Genomic DNA, 16266 nt, shown 5'->3' on the forward strand with positions numbered 1-16266 from the left:
ATTGTGAGTTTACGGCCGTAAACTCAAAGAGTGTGGCCATAAACTCATGTTTTAAGTGTTTTAAATCCATTCCAAGTGTTCCAAGGTGTTTAGATAATTATTTCTAGCAATCCCTAAGTCCATTTGAGCCCTTAAAACACCAAAATCTCACCCACATGAGTTTACGGCCGTAAACTCATGTATGTGGGTGTTCTAATGTTGCAAACTCCTTAAAATGTTTACTTATGGGGAGTAAACTCAAGTCCCAAGTCCCTAGTATCATTTGAAATCCAAAGATGTCACCCGGGTCACTCCAAACGCTCGTTTTGAGGTGTTTAACCTCATTGGAGTGTAATGTTCCATATGATTAGTGAATGTATCTCTAATTGTATATATATGGACATTATATCATTTTACATAGGGTCATCGTGAGTAATCAAACCCTGAACCGACGTCTAGCATTCAAAACCGACACGTTTCCGAGTCCGGTGAGTTCATACCCCTACCCTTTTTCACTGTTTTCACTGTTTTCAGGGGGGAACACAAGCAAAGTACAAGGGAATTCTTGTACTCATAACATGTTTTCAAATGTGTGTTTCATATTCTTATGCTTTCATAACTGATAACTACAACTGATAACAGATCGACAATACAGATCACGTAACATATATTTGTGAAATAAGTCTTTAAACTAGTATGTTTTACATGTATTTCACAAATGGTTTTCTACATTTTATCAGCCAAAAGCATGACATTAAAACATTTGAATATAAAACCTATACACTGTTTTGTCCTCGGTAACACTCCCCACACTTATACGAGTGGAGGACTTTCATATTATTACTAGTAAATTTGTTATTCCAGTACGATTGGAGACACGTCCTCGGAGAACACTCCACCTGGATTACACGAGTGGAGGACTACACCCATAACCAGAATCTCTGGTATTTAGAGAGTGTGACTTGAGTGTATAGATCTATACGGGGCTGACTACCCCACACCTGGCTGCTAGCTACAGTCGAACCGAAATGGTTCAAGGGTGACGAAAGTCATAAGTATGTGGACGACTTATTGCCACATGTGGACTACTTATTGCCACAGGTTTCAGTCTATTGTATGGTTATGCAACTCGCAATTAGGATAACAGAGATTTACTTACAGTAATAATGGATTACTTTATACATCGTTTACATCCTTTACATCTTTTACATCTTTCACGTACTATAGCTAACATTCAGGAAAGTACGTGACTTTCCTGGGAAAAACATGGAACCTAACTACAATTACATCTTTTACATCTTTAACATCGTTTACATTAGAAACCTACATACAGGAAAGCATGGGGCTTTCCTGGGTAACACTTACATAACTAGAAAGAGTAACAAACTGGATAACATTACATCTTTTACAATTTGTAACATACAATAAGGAAAGTATGGGACTTTCCTGATTACACACAATAAGAAAACAGAACAGTTTAACCAGTCAGATAACCAACCGTACATTTTCATATGAGTAAACATGTTTTCAGTGTACAAACTTACTATACTTTACATTTGTGAAACAATAACCAACTTTTAAGAAAATACGGGATTTTCTTGGTGTACATAACATTTCAGAAAAACAGAAAGGAAACCGAAACATTTTCACAAACAAAAAAAAAACCGCTTATGAACTCACCAACTTTATGCTGATTTTCAAACCGCTTGTGTTCTCAGGTCAGCGTTAGAACAGGTACCCGAAGATCCTTTTGCTTGAAGACGGTGTACATGAAGACCCGTTATATTTTGTCTATATATACTATGTATCACAACTGTACAAACTTTACTTTTGAAACAACTGTAAAACTGTTTTTATGTAATGTAATGCTTGTTTTACTTTACTTACTATGTACATTGGATTTGATACTCAACATGGTAGTCCACCCCGGAAATGTATTCCGCCTTCGGTTTTCGGGGTGTGACAATCCCTGGCGATATGCCTCTCCTTGCTACATTTGTAGCAAGCACCCGATCGACAGGCCCCCTCATGACCCTTGCTGCGCTTCCCGCAAGTGCGGCCCTTCTGGCCTCCAGTCCTCGAATCAGCGGACTTGGTCCGCTTGGCTGCTGGCTGAGACTGAGCCGGCTGCCGATCCATCCTCTGAGACTCGGCCTCTTCCCTGGCTTGAGTCTCCAACTTAATCTCCCTCTTCCGGGAATTTTCCTCGAGCTTAGAAAATGTACGGTACGTCGAGTTCGACCCGAACTCCCGAATGTCCCTCCTTAGAATACACAAATACCAACTCATCCGTGCCTGCTCAGTAGACACCTGCTCAGGCAGAACATCGCCCTCTCATGAAACTTTCGGGTGACCACAGTAACTGAATCGTTACCCTGCTTGAGGGTCAAGAACTCTTGAACCAGCCGTTCCCTCTCCACCGGGGGAACATACTCGTCTCTGAACATGGTGGTGAACCTCTCCCAGGTCACCGCTGAAATCTTTGCAAGAGTGAAGTTCGCTGTCATGAACTTCCACCAATCCTTCGCTCCCAAGCGAAGCTGGTTCAAAGCGAACCGTACCCTCAGATGCTCCGGACATGAACATGTATAGAAGCATCCCTCAATGTCAGCAATCCATCTCATAGAAACGATCGGATTCTGCGTCCCATCAAACTCAGGTGGCTTCGTGTTTATGAACTCCCAGAACAACAACGAGTCACCTCCCTGAGGCCTGGCAGCAGTCACAACTGTTGTAGCTGCAGCGGCTGCGGCCTCAGTCACCGTGGCGTACCGCTCATCAAAACTCTCCAACAGTTTGGTCTTAATAGACCCAAACATCTCCGGAATCTCGGCCCAGATTGCCGCAGCCACCTCATCGTGGATCATCTGACGAAGCTCCTCATCACTCACACTGCTCGCCTCAGGTCTGTGGCATGTCCCAACCATGATGTCTCTGAAATATGACAAAAATTATCAGAGACTCGATCGTGCATAATCATACTCGATGATGCGGCCCTACTCGTCCTCTGTTGTCAAAAGGATTCTTATTTGGAATGCCCACTGATCTGGTGTCTTCAGTAGTACAGACCCAATACTACTGACCACACCTCATTAGTATTCACTCCAAGTCCTCCTCCTTGGATCTTGGATTACGAGTACTCTATTCTCATGAGCTCCTATCTGCTACCTACTCATTCTCAAAGCATCTCAGCAGCAGAAAACTCCTAGGCTAAGGCATCACAAATCAGGCCACTTTAGTCCTAATATGTATACCTAGCCTACTCTAACATGCATAATGTAACATAACATATCTCATAACACATAATGTAAGGGTATTTTTGGGGAGTCACCGTTCGGGCGCTGGTTGATCGTACACACGGCTCTGCTCTGTTTTTCTCAAGACTCTTTACTCTTTCTCAAAAAAAAAATTATTATCAAAATTTTCCTAAAATCCTCAGTTTGAGTTCAGATGCGCCCAAAGATGCATCCGAATCCCTCAAACCAAGGCTCTAATACCAACTTGTAACAACGTAAATTTCAAAGCAAAAATTTCATTTTTGTCACAACCGTTTTCACATATAATATTTTATAAAATATCCAACATTAGTTATCAAAACAATTCGTTTCCCAAGATCACAAAAATCAAATCCTCTCTCTAGTGTGTACGAGTCACGCCGACGCCTTACCACGGTCCTCGCTAGTACCTGAAACACATAACATAACAAATGTAAGTGATGTGTGAAAACTCACTTAGTTTTAAACCTACTTTTAGTTGTAAAATAAACACACAAAGGCAGTGGACCTATCAATTGTGGTATAGTCAAATAAGTAGGGTATCAAACACACGGAACGGCAAATTAAAACTAAAAACTAATTCTATCTAAATTAATTAATAAGTAGAGGGTTTTCTCTAGTTTTACAAGACTAGAAACTTAATAACTAATACTTAATCTAAAAACTAGAAAAACAAAGAATTAACTAGATTCAATAATAAGAAGGAACTTCTGTTTAGTTCAACTCAATTGATCCTATGGTTGATTTCAAGGTAATAGTGCAATGGATTAACTCATTTGTTGGTTACCGATTCAAGTGACTAGGTTCGCATTCACTACACTAATCCTTAGTAAATAAACTAACTTAAACAATGATCAGTTGTCTAATTCAATTCAATTCACTAGGTTAATTATTCGGATTACTTTAGACTAACAATAGTTAACTAATTTGGCTTTTAATTAACTTCTTGTTGATGGTCATCACACAAGCTTGCACATGGATTTACTTAATTTTTTATTAATTATAGTTTCATGTTCATTAATCCTAGACATATAACAAAGTGGTCACATGGCATATGAGGTTGATAATCAAATGATGTTCATGCTATTTAATTACCTTCCTATTAACAGAAAATTAATTCTCATTCACACACAAGGTTCTTTAGCAAGCTAAAATAACAAAAATCACCAACATTGAATTAATCCTACCAATAATCAAACCATAGTATCAATTTTGTATCCCCAAACAGAAGTTTAAGAGTTTTAGCTCATGATTGAAGTAAATAACAGCATAAAAATGAATTCTAATTGTCTAGCCATAATGGAAAACAAAAGATTAATTAGAATGATGAAATTTGCCTGAAATCTCATTCGGGATTGAATTGTAGCTTCTATCTTCGTCTTCTAGGGTTTCTCTGGCCTGTGAATCGCAGCTAAACTCTCCAGAATCATCCTAGAAGTTTTTTTTCATCGATCTGAGAAGTTATCTTTATATTCATGCATCGAATCGTCGAGTCCATCTCACAATCCCCGTATGTGATAAGTATCTAGGTATCCGAGTCGTTATCTTCTCGAATCTTCACTTGGACTCGCCGAGTAGTCGACCCTACTCGCCGAGTAGGTGTTATTTTTGGTGTTTTTCCTCTTTATTCAATTCCCGAGCTCCTAACCGCTTCTCCTGCTTTCTTTTGCTTCCGAGCTTCATTTTTGGACTGAAAATACAATTCAAACACTTTTAAGTGCCTTTTATCCATGAAATGCAATAATTTAGCTAATGAATGAATAAAAATCTATACTTAATACAAACTAAATATGCACATATCAAAATACCCCACAGTTGACTTTTGCTTGCCCCCAAGCAAAACTGAATTTTACACAATAGAATCGTATATGCCAACTCCAATCTAACCCAACCATTATGCCAAGACCGCAACGCATACATTTGTGTCTAAATTTTCCTAATAACCCCCCATACTCCAAATACTCACAATCCTCATTAACATTCGCCCACTCACCCCGAACTATGCTCATTTTATGCAACCCTCCGAATCCATCCGCAGAAAACCTCTTACCTTCAAGGTATTTTTAGTTGAGCAACCCAAGCATACATAATCTAGACAATTACAATTTATGATACCACTATGGAGCTCTTTTGAATTCTTCACTTCCTTGATAATTTTATCTTTGATCTCTTTGAATTCATCACCATGTTGTTTGATTTTTTCTATCTTCAACTTTTTGAATTTCTTGGAATTATCGATCTTCTAATTTCATACTTTAAATTTGATGCTCCAAAAATTCTTCAAACTTTTTCTTGTAATTCTCTCTTTTTTTAACATGTATTCCTCACTTTTTTCACTCAAAATCCTACATGCTTAAGTAGAGGCGCTCAACCTCAACCTTTATTGGCTAACGATAATAATTTTCCTGGATACATTTCAGGTTTAGGCTGCTAAACGTATTGCATCCCTCAGGCTGAGCGGGGCCGTGTTTGTGTCCCACGATTTCACTAGAATAAGCAAGCCACAAATGCACTAGAACGTGTATAGGCTCAACTAAACATTTGGGTTTTTATGCAATTATCAACACAATTCTAACATGGAATCCTAATTTGTTTTTACCAAAATTTCCTAAATTAAGTCCCTAAGTAATTTTTTTGGTATGCAACAATTTTTTTTAAAATTAGCCTAAATTAAGATTCTAAATTTTCTTATATGTGACCAACCCCCTACCCCACACTTATTTTATGCAATGCTCTCATTGCATACTATGCAAAAATAAAAATACAAATATAGAGAGAATTGGAACAAACTCCCTTGGGGTAGCAGTTGATAGGTTGATACTCTTTTTTCCAGCTCCGACTTCATTTGACTTTAGCCATGGAAACAGCTCATCCATGACTTAGGCATCAAAATCTCATGTGGAAGCTCCAAATATGCAGGTAAAACAGTGTAAGATCTTCAAGAATTGATATGGAAGAATAAGTGGTCAAGTGGTACACTCAGCAACATCAAATCAACAGTCCTTTTGGTATAAAAATGATTGACTCGTCGAGTCATATATGTGACCCGTCCAATATAAGCGCGGACATCTCAGAATTTTTGAGAATACTGGCGACTCATCGAGTCAGCTTAGTGCACTCGACAAGTAGGCCACTGGACGAAAAAAATGTATTCTACAATTGTTCCAGCCTCTAATAAATCTTCTAAATTCCTCCTCACTTCTAGACGCAATTGCTCATGTCCCTAGGGACCAGACTCGACACTTTGACTCTAACGCTTCCCTTCCTTGACTCTCTTTCACTCGTTCTAACTCTATTTTCTCTATAACTTTAAACCCTTCTATGCAAGCACTCCTAATCCAATTCTGAAAATCATCAAGGCAAACAAACATCAAGTAAAACAGTAAAAGTCTTAACAAATTACAAACACACCAAATAAGAACAAAAATAAAAATAATAATGGTTTAATAAAAACACAAATAAACTAATCCTCCTCATCATCGTCATGATCCGGTGCCGCTCCACTTCCACTCGTGCCACTCCTTCTCGCATTGATCACGTCATCCCACGATGGAATATACGGAAAGTTACCACCATCGATATGCGGAATGTTGAAGTGGTCAAATAATTGGATGTGGGATTGATTGCTAAAGTTGATACCCCGCGCCATTTGATCTTGCAACCACCTCATCTCAACATTGTACCAATCCATTGGTACTTCATCATTGTCTACCGAAATCACCGGCGGTTCCTCCTCTACATCTCGCTCTCACCTCGATCGAACCCTCCTTCCATGCGCCTCGGGACCAACAACAGGATCATCATGCGGGATAGCATAATGACCACTATCATAGTCCTCAATGATCCTAGCCCTCCTAAAAAGAATGGGATTGAATGGAGGGGTAGGAATCATAGTCATGAAAATCCACGCGCCACGGGTCATCAACCCAAACGAATTGGCGAGCCGTGTGACAAAGATACCACCATTAATCTTTGATGTCTTGCGGTCTTTGACCGCACCCTCAGCTAAATATGAAGCCAAACACCAAGGAATATTGCAGAAAGTGTCGGGTGTGATAATGCTCCATAAGTAAAAGACATCAAGATTAGAAACCTTGTCATCATCTTTTCTTTGGTTAATGGTGGTAGAAATAAGGCGATGAATAAGGAGGTGTGTAGGCGACCGAATGCTTCCCTCTTGTGCTGACTTCGGAATGTACACTTTGTTGGCAATCATATTCCACCAACCCGTGCTCGTCACTCCATCGAGGAACACCTTGTGAGATCGTTCCATAAATGCACGGAAAATAGCGGTCGAGACCATTGACTGGTCATAAATACCCATCCGACAAGCGAGATCAACCACGGAGCAACGATGAAACTCGCCCCCAAGACAAAAATTGACACTTGTCGGGTGATAGCAGTCATTTCCCCCACTAAAAGATATCGTGGAGAAAAATTCCAGGAAAAGTTCCCGATACACTAGCTCTTGAATACGGAAGACCCGACTCCACCCATCGCAAACCATCGTCTCCCCCTCGTAAGTAAACTCCTTTAAAAGATAAGGAGCCAACTCCCCTTCTTAACGCACACTTTGCAACCAACCCCAATCAATTCTGTTGGGCACATAAATCTCTTTCTTTCTAACGTCAGCTAATTTCTTCTTCCATCTCATCATGGTAGAAGCGGATTCGATTTGAGGGAAATTTAACCAAGGAAAATCTTCTTGGCGTCCACTGGAACTTTGTCCCATGCGAAACATTTTCCTGCAAAACAAAGACAGAAAACCCAGAAAAAAACATAGAAAATCATTAAAATAAGTCATATATGTGTCCCCGTCTCAACTCGTCGAGTCCATGAACGACTCGGCGAGTCGCAATGACTGTGCGAGTCGGTCGACGAGTCTGTCAACATTCAACCTCTAAATCTCAAAATTAACTCAAGGGTTTTGTCCAGGGATGTTTGTATAAGGTATTAGGGCAAGAATAAACATCCAAAACAACATAATTTTTGAAAAATCAAAACCCTAGAAATTTAGTATTCTTCAAAATCGGGTTTGATATGAACTTACTGCCCTAGATCATCTAAAAAAACATGCTTTTAATAGAAAATAGGAAGAAATTAGTTACCTTTTGTGATAGAAATTGAAAACTTGAAGAACAATTGAAGAAGATGATGAATGCTTGAGAGAAAGAGTTGGGAGAGAGGCGCACGGCGAGTGAGATGTGAAACAAAACTGATTTCATTAGGGTTAAAACCCTAATTACCGGTTGTAAAAAATTATATTTATTTCTTTTATGTAAATAATACCGACTCGTCGAGTCAGTTCGGACTCGGTGAGTCTGGTCGCGATTTTTATCCTTCTTCTGAAATCTGTAGGGAGTCGTCGAGTCATGGTCAGACTAGGTGAGTCTCTTGCAAACAAGTATAAAATTTTGCCATTTATTTAGAAAAGAAAAAAAAATTCCACCCCACACTTAGTCCATACGCACTCTCAAGCAAACATGTCCGATGAATTGGATGATTAGAATTCTAAAAATGAAAAATGCAAACAAAACTAAAAAAGTAAAAGAAAGCAAACTCTAAATAACGGGTTGCCTCCCGCCAATCGCTTCTTTTTAAGGAGTCGTTAGCTGGACTCCTTCCTGTCTACGTCTCGTCATCTTCCAGCATCGGAAATGCATGCCTAATCTTTTGTGGTTTGTACTTTGTCTTGTAAGCGTGAATCTTCTTTTTGTAAGCCCGTTTTAATTCCTCTTTCTTCATTTTACAGCATCATCCTCAGCTGCTTGGGCTTCTCTTCTCCTCTTTTTCTTCTTCACCCCATTCTTTTTCTCCTTCTCTTGCACCTCCTTTTCATCAAACTTAATGACTTCATATTTTGTGAAAGTTCGTGCTCTAGGTTTGGTAATGAATGGTTGATCAGCCTCCATTCTCCTATCCATTGCCTTTTCTTCTTTTTCTGTATTTAACCCATCTTCAAGCGGAATTTCATCAAGACATGCTATATGGACGTGTTGGACTTCCGTATCCATTTCTCCTTCTGCTGTTTGTTCTTCTAAAGAATCATGAAAAATATCCATGCCCAGAACATGCAGAGAATTAGCAACAAGCAGATCTAAGTCGTCCAAGCTGTTGGTAATTTCGATTGGACTCGTCGAGTCCAGTAAGGTGACTCGGCGAGTCGTATCGTATTTCACCATTTCTTCTGTATTTTCCGAGTCGGCTCCTTCCAGTAGCTTTTCTATCTCTTCCAAGTCCTTGTTAACATCTCCATCCTCTCCAGAAGGTAGCAAAAACTTGCTTGGATCTTTTTCTTGCAAAAGTTCAAGTTCTTTTTGTAGTATCTCATCATCTAAACTGATAAATGAGATCTCTTATTTCCCATTCTCTTCTTGCTTGGCTTCTGGTAAAGCTCTAAATAGCGCTGACTCGTCTCCTATCCTTAATGTTAGTGTAGACTCACATACATCAATTAAAGCACATGCAGTGTATAAAAATGACCTCCCCAAAATAATTGGAACTTCAGGATCTTCTTCCATATCTAGCACCACAAAGTCTACTGGAAAGATGAACTTGTCAACTTTAATGAGAAGATCCTCGCAAACTCCTCTTGGACGAATCGTCGTCTTGTCAGCCAAATGGATCTTCATGTTCACTGGCCTTGGTTCCAGTAAGTTCAGCTTCTTGAAGAAAGAGAGCGGCATCAGGTTGATGCTTGCACCCGAATCGGTCAATGCTTGAGTGACAAATGCATTTCCAAATTGGCATGGAATTATGATACTCCCCGGATCACCCTTCTTTTCGGGTAACTCACTCAACATTATCTTCGCGACTTCAACCAAGTCTTTCCTAGCAGCAAAGAGACCTTTTAGTAAGTTGAAGTACTTGGGTGTTGTGAGCATCGTTTCTACAAATAGTACATTGACTTGGAGGGATCTAACATGCTCCATAAAAGCTCTATAAGCTTCAACTTTTTCCACAGGCATGGCTTTGATTGGGAATGGTAGAGGGGGATTATATGGCTTTAAGGGGATGACAGTTTTATCATGTACGCATGGACTCGTTGAGTCCATTTGAGGGACTCAGCGAGTCGGGTCGAGTTTAGCTGGAGTCGACTCTTCTGTCTTCTTTGTCTTGCTATTGGAGTCCCTCTATGCCTACGTGAATATTTTTTCATTGCTGGAAGTCACCATACTTACATTCTCTATTCTTGGGTTATTTTCGGAGTTACTTGACCTAGTCTTCTTTCGTTCACTTGATGTGCAAGTTGTCCCGACTGTTTCTCAATGTTGAGAATGGATGCCTGCTGATTCCTTAGCATATTTCTGGTCTCGTGCATTGCATCATCGTGATCATTGTGTCTCTTTTCAGACGCGGCTATGAATCTTGTGAGCATTTCTTCTAAATCGGCTTTCTTTTCTATTACCGGTTCTTCCTTTTGATAGAATCCCCTCTCCTTCTACTTGTATTTCTCCTCCTTAGCCTTCTTATATTCTTCGTATGGGAGCCATTCCTTCTTCGGTTTCTGCTAATTCTCGTCGTATCTATCGCCACTTGAGTGAAACACTTGAGTCTTCTTGTTTCCATTTTCATCCAAATCACAATCCTTGGTGAGGTGGGTCCCTCTACAATTCTCGCATCCAACTCGAATAGCATGGATTGTTTGATCCATTTTTGTCATCCTTCTATATAGACTATCGAGCTTAGCTATCACCGCCGCCATGTTATCATTCACCGAGTTCACTGCTCCCTGACTTACTTCATTTCTTGGATTGTGGTATTCTCTAGAATGCTTAGAGAATTCTTCAATTAAATCCTTGATTACCGGAGGTGGCTTTCTGGTGAGCGGGCCTTGTGAATCGAGAAATTGCCTTGTGGTGACATTGACTCCATCATAGAAAATGGAGACCTCTTGTTGGCTATTAAGGTCATGGTGTGGGCAATTTCTAAGCAAACCTTTGTACCTTTCCCAAGCTTCATAAAGAGATTCTCCGGGTTGTTGCTCTAAGTTGGCGATGGATTTCTTCAACTTAGCTATCTTGGAAGGCGGGCAAAAATGGTCTATAAATTCCTCTTTCATCTTGGCCCATGTGGTGACCGATCCGGGAGGAAGTGACTTGAGCCAATCCTTCGCAGCACCCTTGAACGTGACTGGGAGCATGCGAAGTAGCTGGGTCTCGCGAGGCACATTTGGTACATTGAAGTAGTCAGCCACATCATTTACTTCATCCAAGTGCTTGTAGGCGTCTTCGTGGTCTTTCCCGTAAAAAGGAATCTCCTTGAGTTGAGCGAGAATATGGACCTTTAGCTCGAAAGTAGCGGTTGCGGGAATTGCGGGCTGCACAAGTCCTGGTCTGGTGTCATCATGCATCCTCTTCTTCCATTCCCCCATGGGGACTTCATCGGTATTAGCCATAGCGGTAGCTAAATCCTCTTCAAACTCGAATTCGTGCTCGTATGTGGGTTCTTCCTCTTCCTTGGTCTCGTACTCGGTGTCTTCTTGAATTGGATCTTCGATTGTGAAAGAGGCACTGGATGCTCCTGATTTGCTGCTCCTCTTCTTGCTGAAAACTGACTTGAGGTTTTTGAGTGGTGAGTTCTTTGAAGAAGCGGATTCTCCAACGGTTTTGCATTTGCTCCTTCTTAGTGCGGATTCCGGATCTTCAAGAGGAGGGACCAGAGGTGTATCAGATCCTCGGGTCATGAAACAACTGTAACCAAAACAAAACAAAACGCGTAAAAAGAACAAAAATAAAATAAAAAATTAAAACTGCAAACAACGACGTACTCGCCGAGTCTGCACGAGTGCACTCGGCGAGTCCAATGTAAAATTAGAAAAAAAAAAATTAGTTACTTTTTAAAAAAAAAATTATACTACCTACTAAATTACCTTGTAATTAACTTTGTGTAACATAAATCTCACACAAAGGATCTATTGAATTAGAATTTGATGTTGATTTTAGAACCGTTCCCCGGCAACGGCGCCAAAAACTTGATGTGTGAAAACTCACTTAGTTTTAAACCTACTTTTAGTTGTAAAATAAACACACAAAGGCAGTGGACCTATCAATTGTGGTATAGTCAAATAAGTAGGGTATCAAACACACAGAATGGCAAATTAAAACTAAAAACTAATTCTATCTAAATTAATTAATAAGTAGAGGGTTTTCTCTAGTTTTACAAGACTAGAAACTTAATAACTAATACTTAATCTAAAAACTAGAAAAACAAAGAATTAACTAGATTCAATAATAAGAAGGAACTTCTGTTTAGTTCAACTCAATTGATCCTATGGTTGATTTCAAGGTAATAGTGCAATGGATTAACTCATTTGTTGGTTACCGATTCAAGTGACTAGGTTCGCATTCACTACACTAATCCTTAGTAAATAAACTAACTTAAACAATGATCAGTTGTCTAATTCAATTCAATTCACTAGGTTAATTATTCGGATTACTTTAGACTAACAATAGTTAACTAATTTGGCTTTTAATTAACTTCTTGTTGATGGTCATCACACAAGCTTGCACATGGATTTACTTAATTTTTTATTAATTATAGTTTCATGTTCATTAATCCTAGACATATAACAAAGTGGTCACATGGCATATGAGGTTGATAATCAAACAATGTTCATGCTATTTAATTACCTTCCTATTAACAGAAAATTAATTCGCATTCACACACAAGGTTCTTTAGCAAGCTAAAATAACAAAAATCACCAACATTGAATTAATCCTACCAATAATCAAACCATAGTATCAATTTTGTTTCCCCAAACAGAAGTTTAAGAGTTTTAGCTCATGATTGAAGTAAATAACAGCATAAAAACGAATTCTAATTATCTAGCCATAATGGAAAACAAAAGATTAATTAGAATGATGAAATTTGCCTGAAATCTCCTTCGGGATTGAATTGTAGCTTCTATCTTCATCTTCTAGGGTTTCTCTGGCCTATGAATCGCAGCTAAACTCTCCAGAATCGTCCCAGATGTTTTTTTCATTGATCTGAGAAGTTATCTTTATATTCACGCATCGACTCGTCGAGTCAGGTGATGACTCGTCGAGTCCATCTCACAATCCCCATATGCGATAAGTATCTGGGTTTCCGAGTCGTTATCTTCTCTAATCTTCACTTGGACTCGCCGAGTAGGTGTTATTTTTGGTGTTTTTCCTCTTTATTCAATTCCCGAGCTTCTAACCGCTTCTCCTGCTTCCTTTTGCTTCTGAGCTTCATTTTTGGACTGAAAATACAATTCAAACACTTTTAAGTACCTTTTGTCCATGAAATGCAGTAATTTAGCTAATAAATGAATAAAAATCTATACTTAATACAAACTAAATATGCACATATCAGTAAGCATAAATGATTAGTGAGTTCCCCAAAATACCCTTACACACATATGCCTTTCTAGGCCATACTTCACACGACCTTCCGGTCCATGTGTTTCAGGGGACTTCCGTCCCAGTCCCAGTAGACCTTCCGGTCCTACTCGTATCGACCTTCCGATCCATGAATCTTTGACCTTCCGGTCCACGTCATAATGCCTTCTGGCCCATATCATACATAGCATACATATCACATACAGAACATGCACCTCATATCATACAAAACATGCATCTCATAACATACAAGACCTTCCAGTCACACATAGGTACCTTTCCAGGTACAGTATAGTGAGAAGACTCACCTATGATATCTCAATAACTCTCTGCCTTGGTAGAAATGTGACCTAGCCTCTGCCAAATCACATAAAGCAAATATTCCCATATATACAACTGTACTCAACCCTAACAGTCCACAAGGTCAACGGTCGACTTTGACCCGACTCGGCGAGTGCACTAGGGCGAGTCGGCGAGTCTACACGTGTCAACTGACTCTCTCTTGAACCCTCTCTTGGCACGTCGAGTGTTTCCCGAACTCGACGAGTTCCACCTGGAAAGAATCGCGGGGCCACCACGACTCAACTCGCCGAGTCCCAAGAACAACTTGGCGAGTTCCCACTCGAACTCAGACACCTGACTCTCCCTGACTCACCGAGTCATTCCACCAACTCGACAAGTACACTCACTAAGTGATTAACGGGAAACATTCAAACTACTCGCCGAGTCCCAAGAACAACTCGGCGAGTTCATGCCATGCACAAACTAAAAACGACTTCTGTGGTTAGATCTGCTCCATCAAATCATAGATCTAGCCTCTCCAAGCATGATAATCATGTAAAGTTCGGATCTTGACACACAACAACCTCTATTTGCTCTTATATGATGTTTTAGCCCCATTTATCACAACCCATGGTCAAAACCCCCAAAGTCTTCATAAAGATTGAAGAGTAAAGCCCTCTGGACCACAATGGATCTAGATCTAACGCCTCAACGCACATAGGGACGGATTGGCCTCAAAACCAGTCAATAAAGGGTCCAAGAAACCCTAAATCCACGTCATCATCATAACAATAGAAAAGAAGTCGAGATATTACCTCTAAAGTGATGCTCTGCGCTCCAAAATCGCAGGATGTCCACTTCCCTTGCTTCCTCTTGGCTAAAACCTCCTTTTTTCCTTCTTAAACAAGCTTCAATGTTAACAATGGCCTTTTCTCTCTTCCCAAAACGCTCAAGTGCTCTAGGGTTTCTCTCAAGGGACTGATAAATGCAAATGACGGCCCTAAGGGCCTTTAAATAGGTCCCAAACCCATGAAATTAGGGTTTCATTAAACAGCATGGACTCGCCGAGTCCAGACGCAAATCCGCGACCATACTCGGCGAGTTTATACTCCAACTCGCCGAGCCCCCTCTCAAAATCCAAAAATAAATGAACAAGAAATAATACCTGGGAACCCGGATGTTACAATGCACACATAGCACATAATTTATAATAAATACTTCATATCTATGTGTAAGATGGAAGGGACTATGCACTCACCTGATAAGGTGGTGACTCGGCCCGCGGACGACACTTCGTTACTCTTAAAACAATTTTCCTCGACAAAACCTAGTATCATTACCACTAAGGTTTAGTTCAATATTTACCGAGACTAATTAGTAGTTTAGCTATCATTATTATTATTATTATTATTATTATTATTATTATTATTATTATTATATAAGCGATAAACAACACTATATAACTCATAATAATAGCCTAAATAATTATTTTAAGGACCTAATAACATTACTATAATTATTTGAAAGCTATATTAAAAATTGCGTAAGCGTAACTCACTTACAACGGATTTTAAAGTAAACCGGAACTTTGCTTGGAGCAACGTTTCCAAACCGAAAGACCCTTTTTCTCGGGACTCCGAGAGCCTCGGGGCTTCCTTCGTGTGCTAGGGGGTTTACCTAGGCTTTTAGGGGGGGTTATGACACTTAGAGAGAGAAAGTATTTAGAGAGAGAGTGAAGAAAGGTGTGGGAGAAGTGGCTGCCTTCGCAGCTTATTTATAGGCCCAGCTCCTCGGATTACGTTGGGCGTACCGAGGGCTACGTTGGGTGTAGTCTTCGGATAAGAGCGCCAGCCGAAGCCAGTTGTCTCGCACCATCGGATGGATCAGACTACAACTACACGAGGTGTAACTTCTTCGGACGCAGGGCGTACTGTGAGGGTGATGTGTCGCGAATCTGACGCGTGCACTGATCAGCGATGGAGGGTCCAGATTGCGCCACGTCAGCAACTCGCATTAGATTTCGCAAATTCCAGCATTGAATTTAAAAATTCGTATCTTCCTCATACGAGATCCGTTTTTGACGTTCGTTATATCCACGCGTAGGCTGGAATGTTCTCTACAACTTTCGTTTAGACTCTGTCGGCTAATTATGAATTATTTTTAAAAGTTATATTTTTAACAGGCCGGGACACGATGAGTCCGTTAAAAATTCATAACTTCTTCAGCCGACATCCGTTTCCGTCTGTCTTTTTATCGTTACGCTACTATTAACGAGATCTTCAATTCTTGTTTAGGTTGTTTCGGCTAAAAAGCTCTCGATCTAACATTCGAATTTCGGGTTGTACACTCCTAAGCCAAAACTTCGA

General features: G+C 40.0%; 1 protein-coding gene and 1 non-coding gene across 2 annotated transcripts; one reads left to right on the forward strand and one right to left on the reverse strand.

Moving 5' to 3' along the window:
- Positions 1-9610: 9610 nt before the first annotated feature.
- On the reverse strand, positions 9611-10222 carry LOC145040901 (uncharacterized). The gene has a single exon (XM_078988785.1). The coding sequence runs from the start codon at positions 10220-10222 to the stop codon at positions 9611-9613; it is 612 nt and encodes a 203-aa protein (XP_078844911.1).
- Positions 10223-11161: 939 nt separating this feature from the next.
- Positions 11162-11268, forward strand: LOC145044634 (small nucleolar RNA R71). Its single transcript, XR_013681581.1, has one exon. It is a non-coding gene; the product is annotated as a small nucleolar RNA R71 (small nucleolar RNA).
- Positions 11269-16266: the final 4998 nt, after the last annotated feature.

The sequence above is a fragment of the Lactuca saligna genome, chromosome 4, assembly GCF_052625555.1.
Source record: "Lactuca saligna cultivar CGN05327 chromosome 4, ASM5262555v1, whole genome shotgun sequence".
Lineage (NCBI taxonomy): Eukaryota > Viridiplantae > Streptophyta > Magnoliopsida > Asterales > Asteraceae > Lactuca > Lactuca saligna.